Source organism: Trachurus trachurus (assembly GCF_905171665.1).
Source record: "Trachurus trachurus genome assembly, chromosome: 4".
Lineage (NCBI taxonomy): Eukaryota > Metazoa > Chordata > Actinopteri > Carangiformes > Carangidae > Trachurus > Trachurus trachurus.
Window position 1 is genome coordinate 19,272,033 of NC_139898.1, and position 13,794 is coordinate 19,285,826.

A 13,794-nucleotide genomic window follows, 5' to 3' on the forward strand; every position below is an offset into this window, starting at 1 on the left:
TTTTTACTCCACTGAGAGTAAATATGCATTCAGGTACCACAGCCTGCTCATCTTTTGATAAAGAGATGCTATTGAGGGACAGTTCCCTGCAGCAGCCATCTTGATCCATTTTCTAGTCTGACTGGTCTCTGCTGATGGGGCCTCATAAAGGAATCCAATAATCACATGCAGAGACCTTCAGGGGAGGAACTACAGTAACTGCCGCAGACCGTGTGTGTCTGTGTGTGCCTGTACGTGAGCGCGTGTGTGTGTATGTCCTCCGCTGGCAGCGATAACCTCTGATTTATAGTGAGTGTGACCATCGAGGACGATGAGGCCAACATTAGGTTCCACCACCACACCCTCTCAGCTCAAATACTCAATCTGGCCCCAGTCATAATGGTGTTTCCATAGACGCCCATGTCAGGGTCACAAACCTCTTAATGTCTTGTTTTGTTGTGCTCGTCCTCTATTTGTTCTTCTGCTAATTTCCTCCTCCTCCTCCTCTCACTCACTCTCTCTTGCTTTCCGTCCTCTCCTCCAGTCACTCTCTCCCTCTCCCACCTGCCCTGGTTTCCCCCCCTTGTCAGTCTCACAGTCAGTTGCTCTGGGTCAGTTGCTAGCCTGTGACCTACCCGTGACCCATGGCTCCGTTGGCAGGTTTGACAATAAAGGTCTTCTGCTTGCGTTTCCTGCGTAGCTCTTTGACGTAGTTTTGGAACTGAGTGTATTCGGCAGGGAAGATCCAGGTTTTGGGTATGAAGCTGTACTCTTGAGGCTGGCACTTGATCATTCTGCCGAGACAAAGAGAGAGGGTGTGTGGGAGGAGTACGTTGATTGTATTTCTTCCTCAAACCAACATTTGCTACGTCTCTTCCTTCTATGTTTTAAAATGAGAATTAACATCCTTTTGTTCTGTTTTTTTATGACAGGAAAGATACATGCTGTGTTTTTACAGCGGTGTCTTTTTTGACTTTTATATGGCTTGTAATGGAGGGATTCTACTACCCAGTTGTAAATTTTTGGAGTGCCAGCTGGCTAAACACTGACACCCTGCAACACTAATTTTCCTTTTGCAAATCTGCAGCTGAACCAAACTGCGCTCATTTTCGGTGTTGAGAGACACAGAAAACTTACTTGGACATGTTTCTTGCTAGGCAGTCTTTCCGGCAGATTTCGCCCATGCCAGGGAAATGGTTAATTCTCTGCAGAGGGACAGGCAGACATAATAATGTTGTTAGGGCCATTACACCACTCAATTCCACCCCCACCCCTTCATAAAAATGAGCACATTAAAGGCAGCAACCTGAAGTGAGCCCACAATGTCCTGACATTTATGCCCAATTACGGACTCAAAACAAAAAGGTGACGCTGAGACCTTTCTCAACCCTTATTTAGTTTACCATGTTTTTTTATACATTAAAGGTTGGGGAGGGAAGAGGCAAGGGGGAAAAAAAAGATCAATCTCAACTCCGAGGGGCCGAGGTAATTGGTTCTGCATCGCAAGCTCCTGCAGTGACAGTTGAATGAATTGCTTTGAATGCGTCGAACGGGGGGGTGGGGGGTAAAGGAAAAACTCCGGATTCTCTGTATTCTTTGACCAAATGAGCCTGAACAGGGGCGTTAATTAGGCTCGTATGAACTGAAACTTGACAGCAAACTCTCACAGTACATCACTACAAGGAAAAAAATGGAAAAATTAGCAGAAGGAGAGAGAGAGAGAGAGAGAGAGAGAGAGGGAGTGAAGAGGAAAAAACAAGAGCGAACAGTGTAAAAGGAGTCCGTGATTATTATCCAAACGAGACAGACGTAATTAGGGATTCAGAAGAATTGCACAATTATGCCAATGCCGAGAGACGACGTGGCTTGTGAGGGGAAATCAAAACCAATTGTTGAGGGACTTCTACTTTCCTTCTGAGAAATTATCTCATGAAACACCACGGCAGCGCAAGGGAGCAAGTAAAAACAATTGACAGCAAATCACCAGTTCTATGTGAAACATTAGCCACATTGCTACACGTTAAGCTGTTACAGTATTTGTAATATTCAATCTACTTAGCTGAACTCTTGCTGCCCCTATCCTAACAAGCCATACTCTTTCTGACTAGTCTGTGATTTAATCGATCATTAGTGTCCAGTCTAATCAAATAAGCACTCGTGAAGATGGATGGCTAACGCTTGCAGCGGAGGGGGAGCAGCCAAATTCACTCAGCAGGACAGGGAGGTCAAACAGAGGTAAGATCACTCTGAGACTAGTACACAGAACTCAGAGCAACCCTTGTTGTTTAGGCCTGTCTCATCAACATCAGTTGATAGTGACATTTGAAACCTGCCCCACCACCCCCTGCTGCTCACAACTTGTCAGTCTACCTGTCAATCTTCCCATCTGTCTCCGTGTAGACTCTGTTGTTCCCTCTCCCTCTCACTCTGTCCACCCCTCTCTCCTATTTGCTATTCTCTCTCTTACCTCCCACGGTCTGAGGAAAAGAAGATTGGCAGATTCAGAGTCTTCCGTCCATCTTCACTTTTTTTTTTCTTTCTTTCCCATTCTATTTTATTTTATTCTGACATTTACTATATTTCAAATCAATCTTCTTTGCTTCTCTCAGCTCCATCTGTCCCAAATTTCTCTATATGCGATTTCCTTTCCAACTGCTCTCATCAATTTCTTCCTCATACATTATTTCCCTTCACTTATTATTTTACTTCTACAGGGTACAGGTATGAAAATGTGAATGTAACGTAAGGCAGGGTGCTGTGTTAACACTGTGTATGCCCTAGTCACATCAGCAACCTGATCCATGGTTTTGATAGAAACCACTCAATTTCCATAAACTGTGAGCACATGTGATGATCTCTGTGTACTGTTTTCACTTATCAAAGACTGCCTGTGATTAAGTACATATATGAATTCTAGTCTCGATCAGCTCTGCTATTTCTATGCTTTTATATACAAGACGTTTTGTTAGAACAAGCCAGTGTCCTCATTTTTCATGGCAGAGGTAACATCATGTAGTTTTAATAGGCCGAAGTATCTTCATTATAAAAATATGTTTTTTCTTAATCATTGATTAACTCATTTGTAGGCAAGGCATGTGGCCTTGTCGTCTTCACATCTTATATGTATGCAACGTTAGCATTGCAAGTGCTAGTAAATAAAATGACTTTGCTCTTTGATAAAATTACCCTGAAATGGGTGTGATCCTTGCTAACAGGGATGAATTCAAGATGTAATCGCTTTCTCTCAATACAATTTGGTTTTGGACAATAAGTGTGAATAAACTTTTCACATCTAATCATATTATAGTGGAAAATATTTAGAGGCTTGGGAAAGGGCCTTGCATGACAGAGATAGCGGTTTATCCAAGAATGCTTTGTGTCCAATTATTCTGTAGAAAAAGTGACTGAAGGAAGGGATTTGGTTTTCTCTATAAGAAAGAATTTTGATAACATTCTCTAAGCATATGAAGGTAAAAGTAGATGTCTGTTTTATGTGTTATCCTTTCTTCAGGTGCACTGCTCCATTTTGTCTCTTTCATCTTTTCTCTCAGGAAATCTCTGGGAAATTCTACCTCACTATGAGAGGCATGTTATGTTGTTTGTGATGTAAGGTCAGCTCATCTTTTCAGACATGTTCCTCAAAACTTGTTTTATTCCCAAACTCACTTGGAGCTTGCAAAAGTTGATCAGTATCATAATCTTCAGCTTAGCGCCTCTTACTGGAGCACGCTATAAAGATTAAAAGCAAGATTTTCACGCTCAGTGCAGATATTGGATGTGACACCCTTCTGGTCATAAGCTCTATTCTTCAACCTCTAGGTTACCAAGGTGTGCTGACTTGACATGGTAGCAATGCAGTATACCTGATAATTCCTGAGCTCAGCGATTTTCTCGTGCTGCACAGCCGAGTCATTCCAGATGAGGTTGGCAGTCTCGTCATCATCCCGGGTCTTGATGAAGTCCATCTCATTGATGACTATTCGAACTGGGGGAAAAACACTCATTAGTACACTCTTTTTTTTTTTGATTAATAGAATAAAGCAACACAAACATTTCAACAAACGTTATACACTTAATTAAAGAAGAGCCATATTCATAATGACAGATTGACTTACTGAGATAGGTGCAAATAAGATGTGATCGAGACCCATAAATCAAATGTTGCTACTGTACTTTACAGATCGGCGTTTCACTCAAACATTTTCTTGTGGTTAAATTTTGTCTTGCATACATTAAAAGAGAAATGAATCCAGGAGATTATAGATCAAAAAAGCCCACAGCAATATTTACCATTCATGGAATGGTTGTAGAGCAGCCAATCGTAATGCCTCTCTTCAAAAAGATAAATTAATTGTCCATAATGCATTCAAATCCCACTGGAAACCCCATATAGGAGAGATAGGTGGCAAGCCCATTTTGACATTAATCCAACAACTATTTATTATTCAGTGAGTAATGAAAAATTCATATGCCCTAACGAAACGTGGTATTAATTAATTTTCTTGAAAGCCTTCACGAACCTGAAGAAGGCTTGCCTAATGTTGCATGATGGCACTTGAATGGGAAAAGGATGGTTCCGATGTAACTTCATCCATCTGTTAATGTCGATTGAGGCTAACGGTGTTTTGCTAACTGGAATACGAAAGGTTTATATCACAGCAGGGTTATGCTTGCAGTTGCCAGTAGGGGCTGTAAGTACAAAGCTATAATCAATCCTCATCTAACTGAACAAATATCCTTAGGGGCAGCGTTTACATTCTCTTCTCAGTGGGTGAGGAGCAAATTTCCAACACTATATTCCCTGACCTTTAACCTTTTACCAGTGGTACTATAAATTCTGAAACAAAAAAAGACAGGTGCAAAAAAAAGTAACGGCAAAAATGAGCCATCCATCTGGGCCTTAGTGTTAATTTTCCTTCAAAATCGCCCTGCAGTACCCTCAGAATGGCCACTGTGTGGGTCTCGTCACAGCTAGCAAACTGACTCACAGCTAGACTTCCATCTACCTGCAGGATCCCAGCAGCCCCTAACTTGTACTCGCTGCTGCTGACTCCTTAGTTTCATAGGTTGCAGTTCACCCCTGAGAGCTCTGCTGCCACACAATATACAGCGCATACGAGGAGTGCTTACTGTGCTCTTTTGGCCTCTCTCTCTCTCTTTCAAAAAAAGAAAACTCACTGCCCAGTTAAATTACCTCAATAAAGATTTATGTATGTATGCAAGGCCAAGTTGTCTCTGTGTGAACTGTTTCACTGGACTGCAGCTCTAGTAGGTTTAATTGAAGACATTACATACCAGCAGCCCACTTCAAACAATCCACTACAGTAAATAAGATTTTATTGTTGGGACAGCATTGTGTGATTAGTTTTGTGGTGTTTGGAGGGACTGACTGAGCCATGCTGGGAACTGCTTCTGAAGTTAATAAACAATGCAGTATAAACTGCTAGCCTGACTCGCTCATGAAATTTCCATTGACAAAATCAAAATATGAATGTGGAAGCCTGAAAACCGAGGCTTTGTGTTATACACTTAGTTGCTGGATCTGACATAAATTTGGAGACAAGGCTAATTATCATTCACTGCACGTTATTTAGTATTGATGGTTCCTACATGATTATGTAAGTAGTATCCTGAAAAAAGAATAAGCAAACTTATACCGATACTGCAACTGAAACTACAAACAGACTGCTGCAGAAGCGCCTCGGGCTACTCTCCTGTTTTTCAACAAAAAAGCGTCAATACAAGGATAATGTACATCAGTGAGAGGGTTTCATCATCCATCACCCACAGAAAGCCTATTTTCATCCTACAGAGGATTCCCAGTTATTATGAACTCTGTGATCAAAAGATGTTTTGTCTTTGTAGCCTGACGTTTCTGTAGTGCATATGCCTGTTTCAGCTCCTTCTCAAACCTGTTTTTATTGTCTGGAATTTCTATTTAACATCTTTATGTAATTGCTACAGTAATTTCAAGAGTATTTGAACATCACCAGAAGTATATTACCGTACCAATCTCATATTTGGTGCCAGCGACATTGGCGGTGATGGTGCCTTTTTTCTTTTTGGGGCGTCCCTTCCTCTTCCCACTGCTCTGGTAGGAGCCCACAGATGGCACGTTCACGGGGGACGCTCCTTGATCCTCTGGAGGAGGAGACAGCATACAGAAAAAAAAAAAATGATACAGTCACAGCTTGTGCTCCAGACAGGGAGGGGGGGCAGCAGGGGTTGCTGGAGTCTTCCAATATTTCTTTCATTCCTGCAGGGGATTTAGTGGGGTTTGTTTATGGGGCTAGAGTATAAATGAATTAAGCGTCTTGTTTGGTATAGCTGCATGCATCATCACTTGTGAGTGTGTGTGTGTGCGTGTGTGTGTGTGTGTAGCTTTACATATGAAAGAATAGTTCAGATGAGGAAGCAGCATGTATGAGCAGGTGGCCAGGTAGGTGTGTGTGTGCTTCTGGGAGCCACAGTGTGTATATAATAATATGCCAACCAACTGTCTAACAGCATAACCCTATCAGTCGTTGAGAGTTGCGAGTTGGGAGTTGGACTTCTCTTACTCACCTCCATCATTGGGAGGAGAGGGCATCTCAGGGGCTGGAGTGGTGAAGGAGCAAGCCAAGCTTTCTGCCAGGCTTGGTGGGCAGGCTTCGCAGGATACTCACAGCACCCTCCAAGGCCTCGCACACTCGCACTTAGTTAGTCTTTCCTGCCTTGGGCTGTGTGGACAGTGCGGTTCAGGATGGCCCGATGGATCATCTGAGCATCTCCCCGGTGCCTTTCAGCAGCATAAAGAGCAGCAGCAGAGTCTGGGTGGGCAGGGGAGTTTGAAGAGGGAAAGCAGTGGTGGGGAAGAGTGGGAGAGGGGGGGAGGGACTCTCGAGGGGTCTACACAGCCCCAGCTTATTTACAGCCCCAAGAGGAGAAAGGGAAGGAGGGGGTGGACAGGGGGGTGGATAGGAATGCCTGTGGAGGAGAAGGAGGAAAAAAAAGATCTTTTACAGTTGCAGAACAGTAGTGGTAGGCCGACTGCTCACTTTGGATTAGTGTGTGTTTTCTTGCTGGGCTGGAGTGCATTGGACATGCTTTTGATGTAAAGCAGCAGCAACAGCAGCACACAGGCCTATCACAGTCTACATCAGTCAATCTGACACTGACCGTAACAGTTTGGGGAGAAATCCGTCCAGCCCTGACACTGCAGTACTACTAGTGAAATAATCTAAAGCTGTGTGATGTCCGCTGGACTAATTGGTATTCCATGGAACCATTGTGAAATATTAATGTGGTTGTCAAGTAAAGGGTCTGCAGCATCTCATTGTGTCTTATGCTTATGCCAGCTGGGTTTCATTGTATGGCTGGGAGGTCACTTCATTCAAACAGATGGCATCTTTACACTGGTTTGTTAAAAGGATGCTCCAGGCTATGAACAGTGTGGGAAATTAACACCAGTCACCAGCCAAATTCTGTTATTGTTTGGCTGTGGTCTGTGCGTATGTGTGTGTGTGTCATCAAACCATTTTTGGAGGTAATCAACCAATGCTGAGATGTCCTGTCTCATAAAAATTTGTTGGCTGGAACAGCAAAGTGACTCAGTGGTTAGCGCTGCTGCCTCACAGCAAGGAGGGAGCATTTGAGTCCCTGTCCTCTTTGTGTGGAGTTTGCATGGTCTCTTTTTGTCACTGTGAATTTTCATGCCCAGGTGCTGTAGATTCATCCCATTTTCAAAGACAAAGCAGCTTTCAGGTGGACTGAAGACTCCTAACTGCCCACAGGTGTGAAACAGTGTGACTCTGCCCATTGATGGACTGCCAAGGCATGAATTGTCTCCAAGCCTTACAGTGTAGCTGAAACGGTTCCAGCTGCTCATTGTCCCCACAAGTCAAAGTGTGCATGTCGCTGCAAAAAATTCACAATAATCCATACTAATGGACGAAGGGTCAGGACCTGTCCTCCATTAATCGGTCACAAGATAAATCTGCGCTGATTAACAGGAGACAAAATGATGCATATTCATGTATTTTACTCTAATCTTTCTTTCTTTTTTTCCTTGTAAATTAATGGATAGTTTTATCTTTTCAAGTCATATTATCCCTCAAAATATCCTTCTGGCCTGACTAAAAACATAAACATATCCAAGCAGTGACAAGCTGTCGCAACGAAGCAAAGCCTTTTTTTTCCAAGGGTCACAACAGCCAAATCGTTGGGGGCCAACTGCCTCACATTAGTTTTTTAAAACTTCCTATTTACAAATAGAATAGAGTTTTTAAAGTTTCCGAATATTAACTGCTACATATTCGAAGCTCAGGGGGGTTCATCTTGATTAATTCCTTATGATATCCTATGCAAGTAAGGCAGATTTCCGCTCAGCCTCATATGGTTGGAAGGAGGGGAAAAAAATCTGAAATTCTAATCATAATATTATGATTTTGCAGGGGAAAAATAATCCTAATCAAAAAAGTGGAGCTAAACAGATGCAAATAAATCATAAATCATAGGTAACACATTTTTTTGGGCCACAGCTATAGTACACTGTTTCATGATGCCTCTTTTGCATTTCATAAAGAGATCAACAGTAGCCTCTAGTGGTGAGAATATACTGAGACGCCACAAACACACACATACACATACAGAGATACGCTTGAAGTGCATGTGTACACACATAGACATTCGAAGTAAAGCAACTGTATTGATTCGATCAGCATCTCTGGACAAATCAAGATAGGGAAACAATCCAATCACATTACTTGATCACTCAATAGTCTTCACCGTCAGCCTCTTGGTCTGCCCCTGGTAAGCACATTGATCCCGGGGAGGACAGAGACGGGAATGAGATCAGCCGAGAGGGGGAGAGCCACAACAAAGAGTCACAGTGATAAAGTGAGGCAAGCTGTGCTGTTGACAACCTGCCCCCACCTCCCATCGGTGCACTGGCTCTCTGTACAGGAGGCAGAAAACAGTCTCCATAGGTGCTCTGGACCTTGGTGTCATCTAAACCCTCAGCAGTGTGTGGGGGGGGGGGGGGGGGGGTTCATGTGATGCAACTAAACACATTTAAACACTCACATACCTACTACTAAAGCACATGTGCATTCTGTGATGCAAGTAACCTCCCTACAAAAAATACACACAGTTCCCGCCATCCAAGGGCTGTGGTGTTAATCCTAATTGTTGTGCACAAAATTACAAAGTTATAAATCTGCATAAATTAAAGAACAATTATTTAATTGCTCATTTTGTGATTCATCAACCCTGCATATAGGCATGTTAATTGTTTTTCAACTACAGCAGACATAAAGTTATGTTTTACTAATGCAATTCATCTCAATATCTATAATTACAAATAGTGCTGCTAAACCACAATGTTTTCCCTATCTTCGGTTTCAAACAGCAAATATTTTGCATTAAGACTTTTTAAAGTCAAGTCACTATTTTAACTCAAAGAAGCCCTTTAACAAACATAAATTCACTTTATGTCAAATATCTCCACAGACAATGTGATTAGATTTCGTTTCCTGCATCTTTTAAAGTAAAATACCAACACTGATTTTCTGTCAAAGCTTGTTTGCCTTGCAACCACATACGGTCACAGTTGAGGCGCTTTGGTAGCACACTGATTGATGGCCCAGCAAAAAGGCCTCATGTTTTCATTTGTCTTAATGGTAATGGTGGTTATCGGCCACAAGAGGGCCCAGTTTTACTTGGACTCACATGACATTAAGTGGGATTTCCGTGTTAACTAAATGCAAGATAAGAGTAACTGTTGTGGCTGATTGAGTGGGGCCTAAAGCATGGCATCCTGTTGTGACAGCACAGGTTTGAATTCAGCTCAGCGACCATATTTCTGTTCACTATCCCTGTAATATATCCTGGCTTATAAAGTAAAAATCTTTCAGAGGAAATCATTACCACTACACTGCTACAAGAAGTACTACACTTTGATGAAGCATCTTCAAGCTTCTTTCTTTGGATGTTTTTTTTTTTTTTTTTTTAGGGATGTTTGTATCAATCTTCTGCCTTCTAAAATCTCTACTTTTCACCATGAGAACATCCACAAAATGGGTTCAGGGTGTTTTTAAACTTTCCTTGCGTCACATTTTACTGCTATCACTAGAAAACATCACAATTAATCCGTCAGTGGAGTATTAACAACAAAATCTTAACTAAATCCCTCCCGCTGAGTAGAGTGTGTATATCATTAATCCTCTGATGCAGTGACACACTTTCTCCAACAGAGAGAGCCAGAGGACCATCACAGTGGAGCTGAATGGGCAGAGCTCCTGTGGATGCTGCTGAGCTCATGCACATCCCCTCTGCCACATAGAAAGGATTCATTGTGGAGTCAGTTTTACATGCTGCTCATCTGCACCACTCACTGTTTCACTGTCCCTGAGTGCATGACAAACACACATCTGGCTTTCAGAGCATAGTTATTATGCACACTCTCCCTCTTATTGTCCTGTGAAAGTTGGTCAAATGTGTGTCACCTTGTGTTACATTTCTGCATGTCATGGCTGTCTTTCAGGAAGCCACAACATTATTATCAGCAACTGGTTTTAAAGTTGTGGCTTTCTAGCTGCAGTATAGGCTACATGCTGTATATACAATATCATTATTGTCTGTCTGTTTATTTTTGGCTGCAGCATTTAGGCCATGTCACAAACATTTACTAGAGCAATATCAAAGGGGCTCAAGTTCAAAACTCTACAGAGAAATTCATCTTCACACACATTTTACCACCACTATCACTGGCACCTACAAACATATTGTATCCCCTTTCATATCAAAAGCAAATCAACACAGGCAGCTCAGCAAAACAGCTCTACAACAAGTCTTCAAAAGAGAGGCTGAGGTGTCACACCTATTATTACACAAGTCCCTTCAAGAACCACTGGTACATCCCCAAGGGGTTTGTTTTATGTTTTCCCTGCCTTACATGAAACTCCATCTTAAAAGCAGTCATCAAACACAGAATCAATGGAGAGGCTTGGGGAAACACCACTTAGCCTTGTGTGAAAGAGGACAATTTGCAGACACAAGTTCTTTTCTGTGCACCATGGCCCGATCTTGCCATTACAGCAGTAGTGGGACCTCGGGGTATGTATGACCATTTAAAAGGGCGGACACATTGGCTAAGAAGGGAGGCATGTACTCCTGCACATCCTCAACTGAAAAGCAAATGTAAACAAAAGAATTTTCAAGTGTTACATAAACTGTATAAACCCTTTCTTTGAACATTTTACCTTATCTTAGAGAACTAAAACACATAGTTTGCTTGCAAGATCATGTCTGTAATAACTATTTTCACTTCTATCATTATCTGTTTGGCCATGACCACCACATTGTCTTCCAGTAAAAAAAAAAATGGTAGCTCGGTTTGCAGACTACTCTCACAGGAAAGCAGTTGGTTTAGAATTGCCAGTGGAACTAAAATTAGCCCGAACCAGTGACCCAACTCTGGCTCGATGCCTTCTTCCAAATATGAGGAGGAACAAGTGTGGGAGCTGTCAGCCCACAGGGTACTGAAATACACCAACAAACAGCTGAATGTTAAGCTTCACTTTATCAGAGAGAATCAGGGGGGTGTACAGGGATGTGGGCAAAATGGTCAAATGCAAAGTACAGCCACTGCTGTATGAATGCTATTATATTAATGCTATTATTAACTATTATATTTACTACAATCTTACTTGACCATATAGCCTACTTATGGCTGCTACAGTCTGCACATAGGTTTGTTCAAAGGCACTGCACTTTTGTAACAAGGTAGGTTTTGTTTGTGTGGAGTATTGTCAGTGCTTATGAGTATCCTGGCTTATCAACAACAAACCGACTGTGCCTGGTATGCATGAACTCTTGATGACAACCAAGATTACTCCTATGATTTGATTTGCAGTTAGAGCAGGTTAAATTTCTTGTTCTTAAGCGTATATATAATTCTAAAAAGTATTCGCAATGTAGAAATCCAGCCTTTAAACATAAATAAGTGGACAAAACCTGACTTCAGTTATGGTGTCAAAGAGCAATGAAGCCTGATCATGTAGATACTGTGCAACTTGTGTTAATCCAAAAAATCTTAAGGATGCCAACTGTAGCTGGCATAAAAATAAAAGATTATACATATCATATCCCTCTTAAGCGCCTTAGCCAGGATGCCATGCAGATCTCATATGTTATGATGTTGTTGTTGTTATTATTATTATGTAATCCATCTGCTCTGTTGGGAATGGTCATCTTCAGTGTGCTCTACCAGCTTGTGGTCTGTTAAGTGGCACACTGGACTACAAGCAGGCCAGAGGAAATTAAATGGCTCCTTCAGTCAATCAGCAATCTGTTCCTGAGCATCCAAAGCCAAATGTGTCCAGTAGCCTTTCATATCTAGTCAGATATTGTATAGCTAACCAAGAAGCTATGCTACTATGAGCAGCGAGAGGACCTAAGCCTGTCAAAGAATAGCAGTCAATATGGTATCTTCCAGATCACTTCAAGGATTGTAGGCCATCCCCCTCTGGATATGCTGTCTGTATTTCGGGATTAGCACAAAGTGGATTTCTTAAATCCCGCGTATAAATATGTTGCATATTAGGGCAATCAGGGAAATTGTTTTACACTCACACCTTAAATGTCACGCAGCGTAAACAGGTGTATTAGTGCTATGAATTGGCGGCTACTAGCAAGCTGTGGCTAACGTCGGGTCGCTAGTAGCCACTTGCACAGGTCAGGTGGATTGATCAAACAGGGAAACAATCCGGTTGTGGTGCTTCCCCACATCACTTGCTTCCATTAAATGTAGCGTAACGGAAACGTTAACGTTTAACTGCTCAGTGAATGAAGGTTTAATCATTTTTCCAAATTAACAAAATACAAAATAAAAACCCAGAGTGGGAATAACCCGTCTGATATTTCTGAAGGAAACATAATGACCCTGCACTATACTCTCTACTGTTAGCTTAGCCGCGCCACCGAGCAAAGGATGGATGGAGAGGCGAAAGCTGAGCAGCCCCGTTAAAACGTTACCTTATTTATTCCAGGCACTGGCAGTGCAGCTTTTTTCTGGTCTCACCCGAACGACACTGCCCGACGTTGAGAGAGAAGAGACACTGAGGTCTCTTTAGACAGGCCGTCCAGTCTGGAGAGTATTTTCAAGATTATACTAGTGTTTATGGCGTGTAAAGGCGTTACAAATGAAAACTGACAGACACAACACACAGACAAAAAAAATCAGAATCTTGTAGTCTCTTGGTGGTGTGCTACGAGTGCTGGAGCGAGTCCATGGGCAAAACCATTCGCTCTGCGAGAGAGGGGGGGTGGGGGACCTGAACGAAGTGCTGAAGTTTGCATTCTCAATCTGGTACCAACGTGACATTTAATGTGCTGTAGGTCGTACGTGTTAAGTCAGCTTTTTTTTTTATTTCCAAATATTACGTAACTGTGAGATGAAAACAAACGTGTTATCACAGCAGCTGCGAGTTATTTTACCCCCGCACCTTTAGTTGTTTGGCGTAGGTTTCGGTGCGGCTCTTCCTCCACAACTCGTTGATACATTCACAAGGAGGCTACCTAGCAACTGTGTGTCGCTGGCCATGGTGCTAAAAAACAACCCTGAGCTTAATGGACGCGACCCGCTCAGAGGTCATTAACGTGCTATTCATTTTATTTTCGGACAGTATTAATCAGTGTGGATATCCTCATCAAAATGGGTCAGACACATTTGCTTCTTTAAAGTTTTCCATCAAGCTCTACCCTTTTCTTTTTTCTCTCTACAATACCAATTCTAATGTTAGGGTTATCCATACTGATACAGCTCTTCAGCTTCCA

General features: G+C 42.2%; 2 protein-coding genes across 2 annotated transcripts in view; one reads left to right on the forward strand and one right to left on the reverse strand.

The window, feature by feature from the left end:
• The window catches only part of ttll7 (tubulin tyrosine ligase-like family, member 7), a 79,467-nt gene extending 66,286 nt beyond the window's left edge, over positions 1-13,181 (reverse strand). Inside the window, exons 1-6 of the mRNA XM_083970750.1 lie at positions 12,994-13,181; positions 6,544-6,945; positions 5,989-6,120; positions 3,843-3,964; positions 1,117-1,184; positions 615-773 (exon numbers count right to left, since the gene is read on the reverse strand). Coding sequence (XP_083826876.1) covers positions 615-773; positions 1,117-1,184; positions 3,843-3,964; positions 5,989-6,120; positions 6,544-6,568 — 506 coding nt within the window. The 5' untranslated portion in view covers positions 6,569-6,945; positions 12,994-13,181. The remainder of the gene's footprint in view (positions 1-614; positions 774-1,116; positions 1,185-3,842; positions 3,965-5,988; positions 6,121-6,543; positions 6,946-12,993) is intronic.
• Positions 11,555-13,794, forward strand: part of LOC310985222 (deoxyribonuclease-2-beta-like) — a 29,823-nt gene continuing 27,583 nt past the window's right edge. Inside the window, exon 1 of the mRNA XM_083970752.1 lies at positions 11,555-11,746. The gene's annotated coding sequence lies outside the window, so the exon portion shown is untranslated. The remainder of the gene's footprint in view (positions 11,747-13,794) is intronic.